Genomic DNA, 17,500 nt, shown 5'->3' on the forward strand with positions numbered 1-17,500 from the left:
GATACCGCACCTTGACCTCCTAGAAGGCATTATGAGAGACACGGACACAAAAAAGGACAGTGAAGACCCTGCACACTGTGCTCAGGCTCAAGAGGACCAAACGGATCACCGAGACAAGGCAAATGCCACCAGTGCTGTAGCCACTGCTGAGGGCTGCAATGGCCATGGTGAATACAGCCAACGCAGCACCACACCAAACGACAGAGACAGGAGAACAGACAAGAAGACGGTGAACACAAACACAAACAGGCTTCAAGCCCAAGCACGTCATACAGAGAAAAAGAAACAGATCTGTAAATTCTACCTAAATGGTACCTGCTGGTACGGGGAAAAGGGACGAAACTGCAAATTTGCCCATCCCAAACACCACCAGCTAAACAAGGTAGATAACCACTTAAAACAAAATAAGTGGGAGCGCAGAAAAGGGAGACCAGAAAGCTTAAACCTACATACACATAATCCACCGAATACCAACAGGACTCACAAAGAGAGAAGTCCGTATATTCCTTCTGCTCCCAGCAAAAGGCTGTATGCAGAGGCTGTACGAACTGCAGCAGCTGACCAGCAAGCTTTTTTAAGCATGGCCCAGAAAATGGTACATCAGTTAACGTGGATGCAGAGGGTACAGAGTCAATGCCACATGAACCGTTGTCCAAGACCACCACAGATGATGGATCAGGGATGGCCACCGCTAACACCAGGAACCCCTGCACAGATATCACACCCATATTCCTACTGAATATCCGGGGCCTATTACGAACAGGCGGCAAAGACAAGTTTCTATACTTGAAAGACCTAGTTACATGCAATCAAGCAATATGCATGGTACTTACTGAAACGCATCTAACACCTAATATAGCAGATGCGGAGATAAACATAGCAGAGTATGCCGTACTCCGAACAGACAGAAGGGATAGAAGTCATGGGGGAGTTGCAATGTACATCCGAGAAGATGTCACACTCCTACTACTCCTATCACACTCAAACTCTGTCTGTGATACTTTAATAGTACACATAAAACAGATTGATGTAGCTGTATGCTCAACATACCGTCCACCAAATACCGCAAAGCAGGAGGGTAAATTTGAGGACAGCCTCAGACGCATAGAAGAGGCCTTGACAAATCTAGACCAACACATCAATATACTTTTCCTATGCGACTTTAACCTCCCAAATGTTAAATGGCTTGAAGGTCACATCCTCTCTGGGATGTCACTGCATGAACAAAGCCAGGCAAAATCTTTGTTAGAACTATCCCACCTGCTGTTCATGGAACAAGTGATACTCTAACCAACCAGGGGAAGCAATATTTTAGATCTCTGCTTCGCAAACAATGTGAGCCTAATCCATAATGTGAAAATAACGCCCACATCTCTCTCAGATCATAACATTATAGAATTAACTATATATGGTCCTAGACAACCCACTGACACCCACCCCACCAGGAGGACTCAAGCAATATCCAACCTGAATTTCCACAGGGCGGACTGGAAGTCAATTCGCAGAGAGATTCGAAATCAAAACTGGCATGACAGCCTTTCTATACAAGACAATGACCTCAAACTAAGTCATTGTATGCCAACCATACAAGACATATGCACCAAATACGTGCCATATAGAAAGACCAGCAAACATGCCAATAGAATTCCTAGAGACAGGCAAATCCTTATGAGACACAGAACAAAGGTCTCAAACCAGTTAAATAGAGAACTGGGGGATAGGAAAAGGGCTAAATTAAAACTAACACTGTTAGAAATAGAAAACAAGATTAAACTCTCCCATGAAAAGGAGAGAGCAGAGAAGGAGAAGAGAGCAGTAGAAAGCATAAAAACAAACCCCAAGGCTTTCTATAGATTTGCAAAAGAGACTGCTACGGTACAGTATAAGATAGGACCCCTATTCTTGCCTAATGGCTCACTGACTGTAGATCCCACATGGATAAGTGAAGTACTATAATATAATATACATATAATATCTGTATATAAAATATATATAATACATATTTACATATATAATATACTTTTACTTGTTTCAGTTATTTGACTGCAGCCATGCTGGAGCACCGCCTTTAGTCGAGCAAAGAGACCGATAGAATAAGTGCTACGCTTACAAACAATAAGTCGTGGGGTCGATTTACTCGACAAAAGTAGACGGAAACTGAAAGAAGTCCGTCGTACATATGTGTATATATATATATATATATATATATATATATATATATATATATATATATATATATATGTGTGTGTGTGTGTGTGTGTGTGTGTAAGTGACGGGCTGGGTGGGATGGGAAGGATGGGGAAGGTGGGGTTGGAATGTGTAGGGTGGGATGGGCTTACGAATGAGCGATGTCGATGAAGTGGGAAGGAAAAGGTGGGTAGCAGTGAGAAGAGAGAAGGAGAGTAGGAGTGAAGAGGAGTCGGAGCAAGAGAAGAGAGGTGGCTGGGAGGAAGTAAGTGTGAGGGGGAGAGAGGCGAGGAGAGGAGGTTAGATGAAGAGGGGAAGAGAGTTGAGCCCATGTGGGGCAAAGGAGCGAAGAGAGAAGATTAATCCTTGTTCACGGCGCAAATGGAAGTCCAGATGGCCCCTGTGCAATGACAATCCGAACACGGACAGGTGTTGCAAAGAGTGACCGGTAAAGCGGAAATGGCACGAGACCGGGGTGTCATTGCCGAGTTGGATGTTTCGGAGGTGTTCCGTGAACCGGTTAGCCAAGCGGCTTCCCGTTTGCCCGATGTATAGAGAAGGCCAGAGAGAGCAGGAGATGTAGTAGATGATATTGGTAGAAGTGCAGGTGAAGGAGTCGGTAATGTGATAGGGTCGATGATGGGTGCCGATGAGTAGGGTTGTGTTGGAGAGGTAAGGGCAAGTACGGCAGCGTGGACGGGAGCAGGGGAACGAGCTGGATTGCGAGGTTAGGTTAGAGAAGAAGCTGTGGACAAAGAGGTCTCGTAGGTTGTGGGCTCATTTGAAGGAGGGGAGGGGTCGGTTAGGGAAGATGTGCGAAGTGGAAGGTCGGACTGGAGTCGCCGGAAGGCTCAGAGAATGGTGCGTTGGAGAGGTAGGGTGGTGGGGTGGTAGGTGAGGGGAATATGTATATATATATATATGTGTGTGTTATATACATATATATATATATATAAATATATAATTTAGAGAAAAGAACCAAATTTAATTGAGTTTTTACCTGTAAATTTAGATTTGTATCCCTAATATTATTATCCTATATATATATATATATATATATATATATATATATATACATATATATATATATATATATATATATATATATATATATATATATATATATATATATATATATATATATATATATATATATATATATATATATATATATATATATATATATACAAGAGTTACGGAATGGAGTAGATAGTTTAATTTTATTTTCTCCATTCCCGTGTCTTCCACACAGTGTTCACAAGATCAGGAACAAGTTATATATAAATGTGAGATTCAGGGATCGAGGTATAGGGAAAAAGTTAGCTTCAAGCAATCAGTAGTAAATATTTAAAAAAAAAAAAAACAACTTTCCGAGACAATATTGAGACGGATCGTTTCTTTATCGTTTTTTTTTTCGTATTGAAGAACGATGAGCTGATAAAAAAAGTTCTTTTTATATTCCACGGTAGGCGACCAGGGTTGTCGGATGTGCGAATAAGAATTCAAGAGTTATGGAATTGACTAAGTAGTTTAATTTGTTGACAATTTGGTTTTATCCAACTTGGTTTTATCCACCTGGAAATTTTACCTATCAGTTGACAAACATATTGAAAACACTTGTTGATGCTGTGTTCCACTGTTTTATCCACCTTGTAATTTACCGATCTATTTGATTATGGTAGCAATCGTTTTTTGATAAATTTTCTAAGTTCGTAATAATGATTAAATGCTTGTGTTTTAAGCATATATAAATGTGTTGTTTATCTCATTAAATGCATATCGAATGCTTAAATCTGTAAAACAAGAGTTGTTTACTTTTTTTTTTCTTTTTGTCATTGAGGTGGTTGTGAGGTGTGTTACAAATAACAGCTAAATAACCTTTTTATATAAATCTTTTTAAGTTCGTGCTATCGCATTAAATGCATATTGAATGCTTAAAACTACAAAAGACATGTTGTTTTGGTCAACAAAATGTTTGTTTTTAAAAAAAAAATTAATTTGTAATGTGCTGTCTATCGCATTAAATGCATATCGAATGCTTCAAACGACAAAAGACATATTGTTTACTCGTTTTCCGCGTGCAGTCACGCACAAAATGACAGCTTCCAAATCTCGTTTCCTGACTGGGTGAAAATGATCAAACTTTAAGCCTCTATAAATTTTTTACAATATTTTTCTGGAAAAAGTGAAATAACTCCAGTAATTCAGCTTGGAAGACTACATCAATATGCCAGATTTTAAAAATTTTCGATAAACCATAATTTTTGAAATGCTGGCAGCCAAACAGAAAAGATCCTTTTCTACTATACCTCGGGCCGACGAAAACCTTGTGAGTGGATTTGGTAGATATATATTTGTATATATCTATGTGTGTGTGTCTTTTTGTGTATATGTTTGTCCCCCTTCACCGCTTGAAAACGGGTGTTGGTGTCTTTACGTCCCCGTAATTTAGCGATTCGGCGAAAGAGACAAATAGAATAAATACTAGACTTAAGAAATAAGTCCTGGAGTCGATTTGTTTGACTAAAACCCTTCAAGGCGGTGCTCCAGCATGGCCGCACTCTAATCACTGAAACAAGTAAAAGAATCATATGTATATATATATATATGTATATATATATATATATATATATATATATATATATATATATATATATAGGAGAATATTGTAGTTCGCTTGAAGCATTGTGTATTGTTTGTAAAGAATAAAAAGCTTTGAATGTTACAACAATGCACTATAATACAAAAAATGGACTATATACCTGTCGTAATTTAGTTATCTATAGTCCGATGATATTTCGGAATACAATTCCTTCTTCAGATATTCTTATATGGAGTCGCTGCGATAATAGGTTTTCCAACGGCTTTTCTTTTTACGGAAGCGTCTCAGCAGTGGTCTCACCAAGCTCCTTTCGGAATTCCTCATGAGAAGTGCGTAAGCTCGGCTATGTTTCAATCTCGTGTGTGTTGGTACATCTGTAGCGCTGCTTCTAAGTTATGTGTTATACGTGTAGCTTCTCTTTTTCCCCCTTCTTTTTTTTTTTTTTTGTTATAAACAATATATGAGCATGTTATTAAGAATGAGCCTACACACATCCAGATGTAGCTAAATAATATATTGATTACCAATCTCCAGCCTGTTGTTAATTTGGGGTCCTAGTCTGTGTATGGGTATAGATTCCTTAATTCTTAAATTACCCAAATTTCTTTCATTGGCCTCAATTGTGACTGTTATGCTTTTGTCGGTGTTCCGGCATCTGTCTAGATGTTTTCCGAAGGAGGAGGCTCTCGTGTTCAGATGTTCTTTGATGCGGACGTGTAACGGTCTTGTTGTGCTACCCACATAGATCTTGTTGCATTTGTTACATTGTATTTTATACACAACATTTACCCGTTGACATAAATCTGTGTCACGGATGGGACAATTTGTTAATGTGCATTGATTGTTGTCCGTTATTCGTTTCTTTGCGAGGTGTCCCCTCAGAGAGGTGCCAGAGTGGGCTAGTTGTATGTCTAGCCCTTCTCTTCTTATGGCTCTTCGGATGGCTGTAGTTATCCTCTCGCTAAAATGGGGTATTTTAAGGAAGCATGTGTTGCTGGGTTTTCTATGTGTTCGGCGTGTTGGTCGTCTTGGGTTACAATGGATCTATGATACCCGTTGGTTTTCAATATATCTAGGAAGCGTGTAGTGTGGGTCACCTTGTCCTCCGTTCTGCTGTACTTGCCTTGGTTGCGTGCAAGTTCATTTCTGGCGTATCCTATTTTGGCTATTGGTAATAAAGAAGAACAACAACACACCCGGTAAATTTCCTACGTACCAATTAGACCACCCACTCCACCCACCCCAACCAACCAAGAACTCAACCACAAACTATCCAGATTGAAACAGTCTATCTCCAACATCTTAAGGAAGGAATCGAGAATAACCCCAAACTTAACCAAGGCTGCTTATGGAAAAGTGATTCGAATCATTCCAAACATTTTTCTACGCTTGCTCGTTTTGGCAATGAAACTTTCCACGAGCATGTGCAAAGCGTTTTCCTTGCACACAACGTTTTTATGCACATGCCTTATAGCACAGTGTGTTAGACGGTGCTGCATCATTGTGGTACGTAGCCAGGTCTTCAAACGGTGAAGTGCGTTGAACGTTCTCTCGATTGATGCAAGGACAGTATAAGCTGCAAGCGAGAGATTGTTCAGCGCACTTCGCCGTTTGAAGATCTGGTTCCGTACCACAATGACGCAGCACTGTATAACACACTGTGCTATAATACATGTGCATAAAAACTTGTGCAATGAAAATGCTTTGCACATCCTCATGGAAAGTTTCATTGCCAAAACGAGTGTAAAAATATTTTGGGATGATTGGAAGCAGTTTTCCATATGTACGAGACAGAATAAGCTGCAATAGTATCAATAGTTACTAGAACGAATAACAGCATCAGAAGCTCTCCATTTTTCGACGATGTCATGCAATTATTTGGGCAAAGTTTCTTTTCCGTCCACGGTCCAGCAAGGAGCTTGATGCAGACTTATATTGCTATGAGTTATACATTCAGATTAAGGTGGCTAGTGGGGGAAAGAAAAGTATAAGTCTTCACAAATTGAGGAATTGAGGAAATGAGAAATGAGAATAGTTGGCCTGTCAATTGCGCTAGTACTGAGGCGTGGCCGTGGCGGCTGGTCATGTTGCTGTTTTTACTGCAGCTGTTGTTGCTACCACATACTTTTGATGTTGATGCTACTTTCGTTCAGAAGTTTGTCATGAATTCTCTTGGGACTTTTATGACCAGCTTCATTTTTCTTTTATTTATCTTTGTCCGTTGTTTTAGTTGAGAAGAAATCTAACTTCAAGCAACTTTTACAGATCAATTTTTAGACACTATTTTCTGAACCTGGCAAAGGTATGTGAGGGGTCCAAATTTTGATTTCCACCCCCTAAAAGTTTTTGGAGGTGCAACTACACCACCTGCACCCCCCCCACACCCTTGTTCCAATGCCCTTCGGCAATGCGCGAGAGAAGTCTTACCACTCTATTTATAAAGACACTATTATTCTCTCTCTCTCTCTCTCTCTCTCTCTCTCTCTCTCTCTCTTTCTCTCTCTCTCTCTCTCTCTCTCTCTCTCTCTTCTCTCTCTCTCTCTCTCTCTCTCTCTCTCTCTCTCTTCTCTCTCTCTCTCTCTCTCTCTCTCTCTCTCTCTCTCTCTCTCTCTCTAGCTGCACAGGGATGAAGCTAGCTTCCACACAAAATGAACCATAGATTCACATATATTTTACTGCATTTACAAACAATGTGTACACACAACGACGCGGCGACGTCAGGAATTTTATCTTGTAACGACGTCATAGTTCATATTAAATAAATGGCCATCTTCATGATTTTGCTCTGTAGACATTTCTCCACTGTATCTCCCTATCTAATGATCGTTATTACATTTTGATAATACTCGTGGTAGTAATGTTGCACACTAGATCTTTAACACTTTTGCTTGTCTCTATGACTCAAGCATGAATTGTAACAAAAAAAAAACGAAAATATACTAAAAGACGGGATTCTTCAATTAACAACTTTGATTTTTCTATTTTATATAATTTAAAATTTAATTTTAAAATATTAATTTCCACGATATTTTGTGGCCAGACAGACTTGCTTATAGATTAGAGTACCTACGGAGTTAAGCATTATAATATAACATTTATTTAAGTTAATTTAGTTTAAGTCATTTAATTTCCAGAATTAAATATTTTAATTCTTAATTAACCTTAATTGCTTACCTTGTACATTTTTAAAGACGTTTTGGAATTTCTTGACCTTCTTTGTGTCAAATCTCGTGAGTATTTAAGCCAATAAATAATTCTAGGCATGCCTGCAGTCTGGGATAAAATTTAACTATTTAAAAAATGTTTAAAATATTTACTATTTCTGTTGATTATTTTTGTTAATGTTAATATGCTTGTTGTTGTTGTTGTTACGGGTTCCGCCTCCTTGTTTATGTAACTTTCGTTTCTCCTGTTCTTTCAACAATACACAAAAGTCGTAACATTCCATCTCCACTCGCTCTGTTGGAATCAAATTAGTTAGCATGGCTGTGCCGTTAATAAATTCAGTTCGCAACCAAGTGGTTTTGTGTTAAGTTCACTGAGCAGCAATGTGGTCAGTGTCGTCTACAGTGGACCAAGACTAACCAGTGTCATGTGAGTGGATTTGGTAGGTAGAAACTGTGTAGCATCCCGCTGTGTGTGTGTGTGTGTGTGTGAGAGAGAGAGAGAGAGAGAGATAGAGAGAGAGTCTTCGTGCCTCTTTGTGTTTCTCGCTGCCTTACCGCTTGATATCCGGTGTTAGCTTGTTTATGTTTGCGTTCAACAAAAAGAGATCTATCGAATAAGTACTTAAAAACAAGTCACGTTGGTGCCTCTGTATGACTGCATTCCGGTGACTGAAGCAAGTTAAAAAGCGAAAGGTTACATATTTATTTATAGTAAAGTAAGCTGTGATAGAAATATTCTGGGATGACATCCAACATACGAAGAATACCGGAACAGTGATTCGTAAAATGTAGAAGAATTCCGGGAATAGTTCATCATGGATAGGGTTTGACGTCCGAGGAGTAAACAAGTGCCAAGAACAAAGAATAAATTCCTGGTAAGTATTAAACCGAAATAGTTGCTGCATGTTTGGACTAGTTACAATATTGATTTGCACAACTGTATGCTGCAGAAACTATTATAGTTTCCAGTCAGTAGCTGATGAAGGTGTCCCGCAGTGCAACTTGTTATACATATACATATATATATATAAATTTAGTAAATGGAGTAAAACGCATATGTTAAATGAATTCTTTTATTTCCAACATCTGTTTCGAAGATAACAAATTGTAACTTCCAAAGGAATAGGTGATGTTGATAAGGATGTAATCTTCTCAACATCACCTATTCCTTTGGAAGGTACAATTTGTAATCTTCGAAACATATGTTGGAAATAAAAGAATTCATTTAACATATGCGTTTTACTCCATTTACTAAATTTGTATGTTTACTCAAGTACCCAAAATAACAAGGAGTTTCTACCTCATAAACAGGAGTTACACCACAGTCATTTTGTGATCTTTGCTACCCTGGTATCTATTAACCAATTTATTTTGTCGGAGTTAATTATTAACTTAGAGAAAATAAATACATATAATAACATATATATATATATATATATATATATATATATATATATATATATATATATATATATATATATATATATATATATAAATATATAAAAACAAAAAGATAAAGAGAGCAAAGGTAAGGCTGGAGAAGTAGTTTATGGATAGTCTTACAGCTGTTTCTGGGAAGATCCAGTACTTCCCTTCATCAGAGACAGAAAAAATAAAGTAATCTATTATTATATCCATGGGTGGATATTTTTAGTATGAAGTGGTAAAGAATGTGATGTGCTGAAAAAAGAGAGAACAGTACTTGAAGTGTAGTTTCATTCCAGTGGTAAATATCCGTGTAGAAATCCGTGCAAAGTAATCCTTGTGTGGATAATCCGGAAATTTATGTTAGAGCGAAAGTTGATATAGCATAGATAGCAGAGGTACATATATTCCATATTGCGATGGATTTTTGCTTGTTTACTTGAAGAATGGCCAAGTCAAGTGAAAAGTGAGCGGTAATTAGGTCAAGTCATGAAGACAGAATGTGAAAGGGGATAGAGGAGAGATAGAGGCGGAGGATGGTAGCGATATATTTATGGTCAGTTGGTCTTGACAGGGTAGAGGGGATGAGCATATAGAGTGAAGGTGGAATAGGGGGATGAGGTTAAAAGGTCTAGTGAGTAGGAAGGAATGCGTGTGTGTAGTATATAGGTGGTGGGGGTATGAGTGATAAACTAAGGACAGAGATAAAGGGAAGGGATGGGTGGGAAAGGTAGTTAGTAGTATCATATTTTAGGATGCTGCCAATCCTATTTATAGACGGTGGAAAGGGATTGAAAGAAGTGACGTAGTATGTATGCGTAGGTGGGGTTCTTGTGAATTTGAGAATAGAAGAAATAGATTTGGTGGTATATGTGTGGTGAGATGATCGAAAGGAAATAATCCTATTCAAAAGATGGTGAAAGATGGATATTTTTGCCAGTTTGAATAGGTTGCCTGTGGGGGGTTGTGCGATTATGTTGCGTGATCGTTTGTGCAATTTTGCTTGTGATAGAACCTAAATGTGTGAAAAGAGCGGTGGTTGCAGTTGCTAAACGCTTCGTTATATCGATTAAGTAGAGTGGGAGAATTGTATTTTAAAATATGGAACGCCTCCGTTAGGCAAAGCTTGCAATTGGAGCGCTGGCCCTGGTATGAAGTTCCAGAATCTAAGATGGACCATTTTAAGGTGTATTGGGTATTTTTGTTTTTGAGGTGATGAATATGATTGGCTAATGTTGTAGATTTACTGTGTTTGTCGTATCTAAAAGAGTGCATAATCGCTGCGTAGCGATGTTTAAAGTTTATAGTTGTACCAATGTACGTGGCAGTAGAGTTATGTAATAGATTTTTCACGGTGCATTTATATATTACATTGTATCTTACGCAATGTGTTTGAAGCGGACAGATAGTCCCGGAGCGACAGTTGCAAGTGTAGGAGGCTAGAGGGTTGCGTATGCTTGTGGTTGAGTTATTATTATTGGAGGATATGTTATTAAGGGATGTGTAGGAATCTAGATCAGTGGAATTATAGTTATGACTATTTGTCCTATCAGTGTTATTATTGGTATTGTTATTGTCTAGAATATTAATGGGCTGGGATCCATTGTGGTTTTGTTCCAGTGTACGAGCGTTAGTGTTAGAAGAACGTATAATGATGTCCGTGTTGGGTGTATGTGTGGGTCGGGTGCTGGTGCTAGCATAGTTACGGTTGCTTAGGTTTTGGTAATAGAGCGAGAGTTTGTTTGTTAGAAGCTGCTATAATAGATTCAAAAGTTAGGAGTGGTAGAATACGATAATTTTAAAGTGGATCTGTTGAATATAGAGTGGTATTTGTGTTGTCGTGGGAAGTTAGAATCTAGTATATTAAAGAAAGATTTGGCTAGGTTCCTAGTGTTAAGAGAGAATGGGAGGGTGTACCACAGGATGGAGCGGCCGCCGCTTTTTTGGGGGGTTCTGTGCATGTTGTAATTAAGGTGTTTAAGTGGAGGGCAGTTGTCTATACTTTTGGTAGGGCTAGCTGATTTATACATCTTAGATTTGGCCCTAGTGTTATAGGTGTGATTGTGGGGTCTGCTTGGATATGTGGGTGGTTGGTTGTGGTTTTGATTGATGTTATGTCTTTTGGGTGCGATTTGTGATATAAATTGTTTAAGTCTGGTGTTATGGATGTATTTTATTTGTTGTGAGAAACCGCTAGCCGCTAGTGCTTGGTTGTAGTATGGAGCGTGATTGTTAAATATTTCTTCAGAAGAGGATAGATCAGATAAGTGGGTAGAGATCCCTATGATTTTGTTATCGAAAGTAGATCTATGATGATTAGATTGAATATTGAGGTATTTAAGGTACTGGTTGGGTTTATGATAGGGGGAGTGTTGCGAGTTAGATAGGTTCAGAGAAACGTCCAAGAAGTTAGCCGTTTTGTATGCGTTTTCAAATGTTATTGATAGATTCATACCTGAGAAAAATTTGTGTAGATCCTTTTTTGTCCTCTCAATGGAAGATTTGTTAGTAGTCTTGGTAATAAGTAAAGCGTCATCCCTATATAGACCACCATGGATGTTAGGGAAGTGTGATTTTAATTGGTGGAGTATGTACAATCCAACTAAGTCCGTGGCTTGTGCTGAATCGGAAGAACCCATGGTTACATCAAATAATTTGTTAGAGCTATTAGTATGTTGATTAGCTCGGCACCAGAGCTTGTTCTCGAAAGCTATAAGAGTTTTGCGAGCGTTGATTATAATGTTAATTTCTAAAGGTGTAATGTTAGTAAGATTCCTGGCGAAAAGAATGGCCCTATTTAAAAGCTGAGGAGATATAGATGAGTAATAATTGTTGATATCGAATTGGAGGAACGAGAAGGAGTCTTTGTTCTCCAGGGTGTGGAACCATGTAATGACCTCCCCGGTGTGGTACCATAGATTTGCGTGTAGTTTCTCCCTGACGATTGGTATTATCCTGTCTAAAATGTTTTTACTAATTCTTCCGAGGTCGGATTTTGTAGGGCATATTAGACGAATCGAAGGTTTTGTATTGAAGTCCTTTTTGTGATCCTTGAGGTTGAAGTGTGGAGGTGTGGGGCAGTACGGTTCTGTTCTGTCGTCCACTTTTAGCTTCTTCATGATTCTGCAGTGATTCTGCAGTGGCTGGTGTTGACCTCAATTAAGGTGGATGTTGATGCCAGCTTGTATGCTCTCTTTATTTTTTTGTTTTTATATATTTACATGTACACACGACTTATAATACCCAATCCTGTTCATACAACGACTGGGGCAAACTAGTCGGTATACAGCACTTACTCGATATTACCTGTATCCTCCTGGGTTTGGTTAAATCCAATACCCTCCTCAACCTTATATATATATATATATATATATATAGATAGATAGATAGATAGATAGATAGATAGATAGATAGATAGATAGATAGATATGTTTGTGTGTGTGTGTGTGTGTGTTTGTGTGTGTATGTTTATGTCTGTATGTATGTGTATGTATTTATGTAAAAACACATACGTATTTGTGTGTGAATCTGTGTATGTGTGTATGTGCGCGTGTGTAAACTTTGTTATCAAATACGGCCTTGATTCACTTTATAAAGCCGCAAGTGTATCAAAATTGTTGACTTAATGAGAAAACTGTGTTTGTAGTTTTGTTGACTGAAAGCTGTGAGTTTTTAGTTTGACATAGCGACCTAAAATTGCTATGACTGGACTAAATAAACAGCTCTACAGCAATCACATAACACATCAATACTTGAAAATAAATATTTCATCTCCCGGGATATCAGATGTTTAATGTTTCAGGATATGAAATATTTGATTTATCCGAATATCAAATATCTGATGATAACAAGATAGATTACTTACTTTCAGGCAGCACACATGAACGAATGCAATGCAGGTTCAATCTTTGGTCGAAGATAATAGACTTCACCTACATTGCTAATAGGAAATGATGAACGTCTCAACACCTTATTTCTAGATTCTCCTAATGACCAGAATGTTTAAAGTTGCCTTACGGAGTGTTACTTGCGACAGGCTGGCGTACTGTGCAGAGGAATTTGTAGTTCTCGTCTGTTTGATGCCATATCAAAATAATGCACTGGTTCTCTGTTTCAGGATCCAGAGATATTTGCTTTTTGTTTTTTAATGAATTGAAATGTTGAAAGAAAGGATTTCACAATATTTTGTTTCATCCTCTGCGTTCTGGGTTCAAGTTCTGTATGAGTCGACTTAACTTTACATGAATCCAGAAGTGGGTGGTCAAAGAAATAAATACCCTGTATACACAAGAAAAATCCAATCCATTATAACTCTTCTGTGAAATTATATTTTCCTGTATCCTGTGATTGAAACGGTGGGGATATGCGGAGATAAGACATTTCACTCATATTCAGTTTATCAATTTACTGTGGCAGCATTCATTGTGTCTAACTTCACCTCCTTCCTATCCTCAGCTTCACAAACCTTACTGTACCCTCTAATTCTTAAAGCTTATTTTCTTTACTATCTGTGATATGTTAAAAGGAGTCACTGTTATATTTTATTCCTTTACCTAAACACTGAAAAGAGCAAAGTAAGGTTTTGGCGGACTGAGTCTGCCGGTACAGTTTCGGTTGTAGCTTGTTGCTAATGACTCCATGCTACATGAAAATTTCTTCTGCACTTGTGACGATCCGATCTACCTCTAGAACGGTGGAATTGTCTGATACAGAAGATCATAGAATATATCAAAGTAAAGACTTCGGAACAGTAACTATTCATTTCACTGTTCAGATCTCGTCGAGATCAATCTTGCCTTTTATCCCTCTGTGGGGTTTCAAGAAACTAGTCCAGACAACTCGGGATTTATTTACAACAAAATATATTTTCTTCCTTTGTTCTCTACTTTCAAAAACATCTCTCATAGACAGACTGCCTTCAGCTCAGTACCAGATTTAGGCAGAAATTAAACATGCTACAGTTTGCGGCTTCTCAAATCGTTGAATCCGTGAGATAAAACACATATGCAATTGCGGGGTTGTTTTGTTTTGTTTTTTACCTTCTGGTGTTTTTTGTGGGATGGGATTTCCAAATTTAGGACCTCACCGAAAATAAATCCGACATTATTCAAACCCGTCATAAAATCTTCCTCTTTCAGAAATCCTTACTAGTGGCGAAATGGCAAAACCCATTCCTCTGTAGATCTGAACAGATCTGATTTCTGAGATCGGGTTGTGAGAATCCTTACCGCTGCATTCCATAGAACATAGCTCTGTGCTTGTCAAATTGTATTCTTGGCTCGGAATCAGTTCTTGTAACAAAATTCAGCAAACGCAATTTCGTTTGACCGTACAAAGCAGATGATAGCTTGTTTCTGCTAATTAATGAGCCGTAGACACAAGACCGTACAACTGCCCGCTTTTGTATGTTCCTGGGGTATACTCAAACGAAATCGTGCCCGCTAAAGCGTACTTGTGACTTGAAAGAGTTAATCGGTTTAACGGACCCTAATTATGTTTTTTCCTTACTTAGGCTTTCCACTCCTGATAGAGTAATAGAGAAATTGATAGAGTAATTGGACATATTCAAACCAGGCGAAACCCATTCCTCTGTAGATCTGAACAGATCTGATTTCTGAGAGCGACCCCAAAAAGATGTCTTGTGAGGTCGCAGTAAGCCGAAACGAGTACCACAAGAGATATTATAGACAGCCTTGTTGTTCTCACTGGACACTTCAACAAAGAAATTTCGTTTCTGTTCTTTTTATACATCGCTGAATTATGCAAAAAAGGCATGAACATTATAAAATCAGATTTATTTTTTTCTTGTTAATATGATATACTGACTTTGGTTTTATTACTTTTCTCTCAGACGAGTGGAGGCCGTGCATCTTACTTCAGGTGGAACCCGATAAGTCAACAATCCGCACGATATTCACGCATGCACCTGCCGAGTTAAATATCAGCAATTACACCATATCGTTGGCTCCGGATTCAATGGAAGGGAAGCAGATATCAGATATTACGAACAAAGTAAGCAAAGCAATTTTGTCAATGGTGCCAAGCTGTATTGGCCTTTACCGTTCCCTTGGATAACATCAGTCGTGGAGAGAGGAGGCTGGTATGCATTGGGGACTGCTGGTCTTCCCTAAAACGACATTGCCCGGACTTGTGTCTCAGAGGGGAACCTTCTAAGTGCAATACCATGGTCATTCATGCCCAAAGGGATTTGTCTGTACACACACACACACGCACTCAAACACACACACACACACACACACACACACACACACACACACATATATATATATATATATATGGCGCAGGCATAGCTGTGTGGTAAGAAGCTTGCTTCCCAACTGCGTGGCAACTTGGTCCGACCAAAAGCCTTGTGAGTGGATTTAGTAGACGGAAACTGAAATAAGTCCGTCGTATATGTATATGTATGTATGTATGTATATATCTGTGTGTGTGTGTGTGTGTGTGTGTGTGTGTGTGTGTTTGTCCCCCCGCCGTCGGTTGACAACCGATGTTGGTGTGTTTACGTCCCCGTAACTTAGCGGTTCGGCAAAAGAGACCTATGGAATAAGTACTAGGCTTACAAGGAATAGGTCCAGGGGTTGATTTGTTCGACTAAAGGCGGTGTTCCAACATGGCCGCAGCCAAATGACTGAAACAAGTAAAAAATAAAAGAATGTGTCTGATTGCGTGCGTGCGTGCGTGCGTGCGTGCGTGCGTGCGTGTGTACGTGCGTGCGTACGTGTGTGCGTGCGTGTGTGTGTGTGTGTGTTTCTGTGTGTGTGTGTGTGTGTGTGTGTGTGTGTATGTGTGTGTGTTGAAGCAAACTCAGGACTTACGTATCAGTGAAGTACAGTTTACTAGATTTAATTTAAACGATTTTGAATGTTCCCTATAGCCAGATCTGGATTATATCAGAGTACTTAAAAGGTACCTGCTAGGATCCGAAATCGGTATTCCATTGCCTGCTTTGGCATATATATATATATATATATATATATATATATATATATATATATATATATATATATATATATATATATAAGTCAGTAAATGGTGGGGATGTGTTAACCGCACGTGGACAAATATTAGGAAAATAAAAAATAATAATAGTAATAAGGCAGAATGCTAAACACTGAAAGCATATTTTAATATAGATGTGTTTAAGGAGGATTAAAAAGGATTTCTAACCGGCTTTCATTGCATGGCAAATTTTCAAGAAGAGGGAAAATGAAAATGTTTTTTACAAAAACAAAAAAAAATATATATATAAAATATATTAAAAAAATATATATACCAATACATTATATTGTCTTTGAGCTTTTAAAGTTGAATGGTAATCCATGTAGATAATTGTTGGAAAGATTAGGTTGCATGTAATTAAGATTAGTGTTGTGTTTAAAAAAGGCTGAAAGTTCATGAATTAAACAGGAAGTGTGGTGTCAAAACAGGAAGTGTGGGTAAGGGAAGACAATTATGTGGGTTTTATACTCTTTAGCTGGAGTTCTGGACTCTTTGTCAACAGGAAGTTTATGTCTGTTCTTAGAGAAACAAGAAGTAAATTTATATGTATTTCAATGGGTAGGCGAGAGAAGGGAATATGGTCACCGAGGAGTTTGTATGTTAAGAAGCGTTTGGAATTTCTCTATAAAAAGATTCCACACTTCCTGTTTAACACATAAACTTTCAGCTTTTTTAAACACAACACTAATCTTAATTACATGTATCCTAATCTTTCTAACAATTATCTACATGGATTACCATTGAACTTTAAAAGCTCAAAGACAATATATGTATTGGTATATTTATTTTTTATATATTTTTTTAATTTTTATTTATTTATTTATTTATTTATTTATTTTTGTAAAAAACATTATTTTCATTTTCCCTCTTCTTGAAAATTTGCCATGCAATGAAAGCCGGTTAGAAATCCTTTTTAATCCTCCTTATACACGTCTATATTAAAATATGCTTTCAGTTTAGCATTCTGCCTTATTATTACTATTACTATTTATTTTCCTATATATATATATATATATATATATATATATATATATATATATAATATATATATATATATATATATATATATATATATACTAAGTCAAACCAGACAATGGAG

At 37.9% G+C, this 17,500-nt stretch overlaps 1 protein-coding gene across 2 annotated transcripts in view; it reads left to right on the plus strand.

The window, feature by feature from the left end:
- The window catches only part of LOC106867782 (uncharacterized), a 68,986-nt gene that overhangs the window by 19,702 nt on the left and 31,784 nt on the right, over positions 1-17,500 (plus strand). For both annotated transcript variants that reach the window (XM_089359718.1, XM_052971654.2), the window contains exon 2: positions 15,233-15,393. In XM_089359718.1, the coding sequence (XP_089215844.1) occupies positions 15,233-15,393 (161 nt within the window). The remainder of the gene's footprint in view (positions 1-15,232; positions 15,394-17,500) is intronic.

Source organism: Octopus bimaculoides, chromosome 11 (assembly GCF_046866305.1).
Source record: "Octopus bimaculoides isolate indiv1 chromosome 11, ASM4686630v1, whole genome shotgun sequence".
In the NCBI taxonomy this organism is placed as follows: domain Eukaryota; kingdom Metazoa; phylum Mollusca; class Cephalopoda; order Octopoda; family Octopodidae; genus Octopus; species Octopus bimaculoides.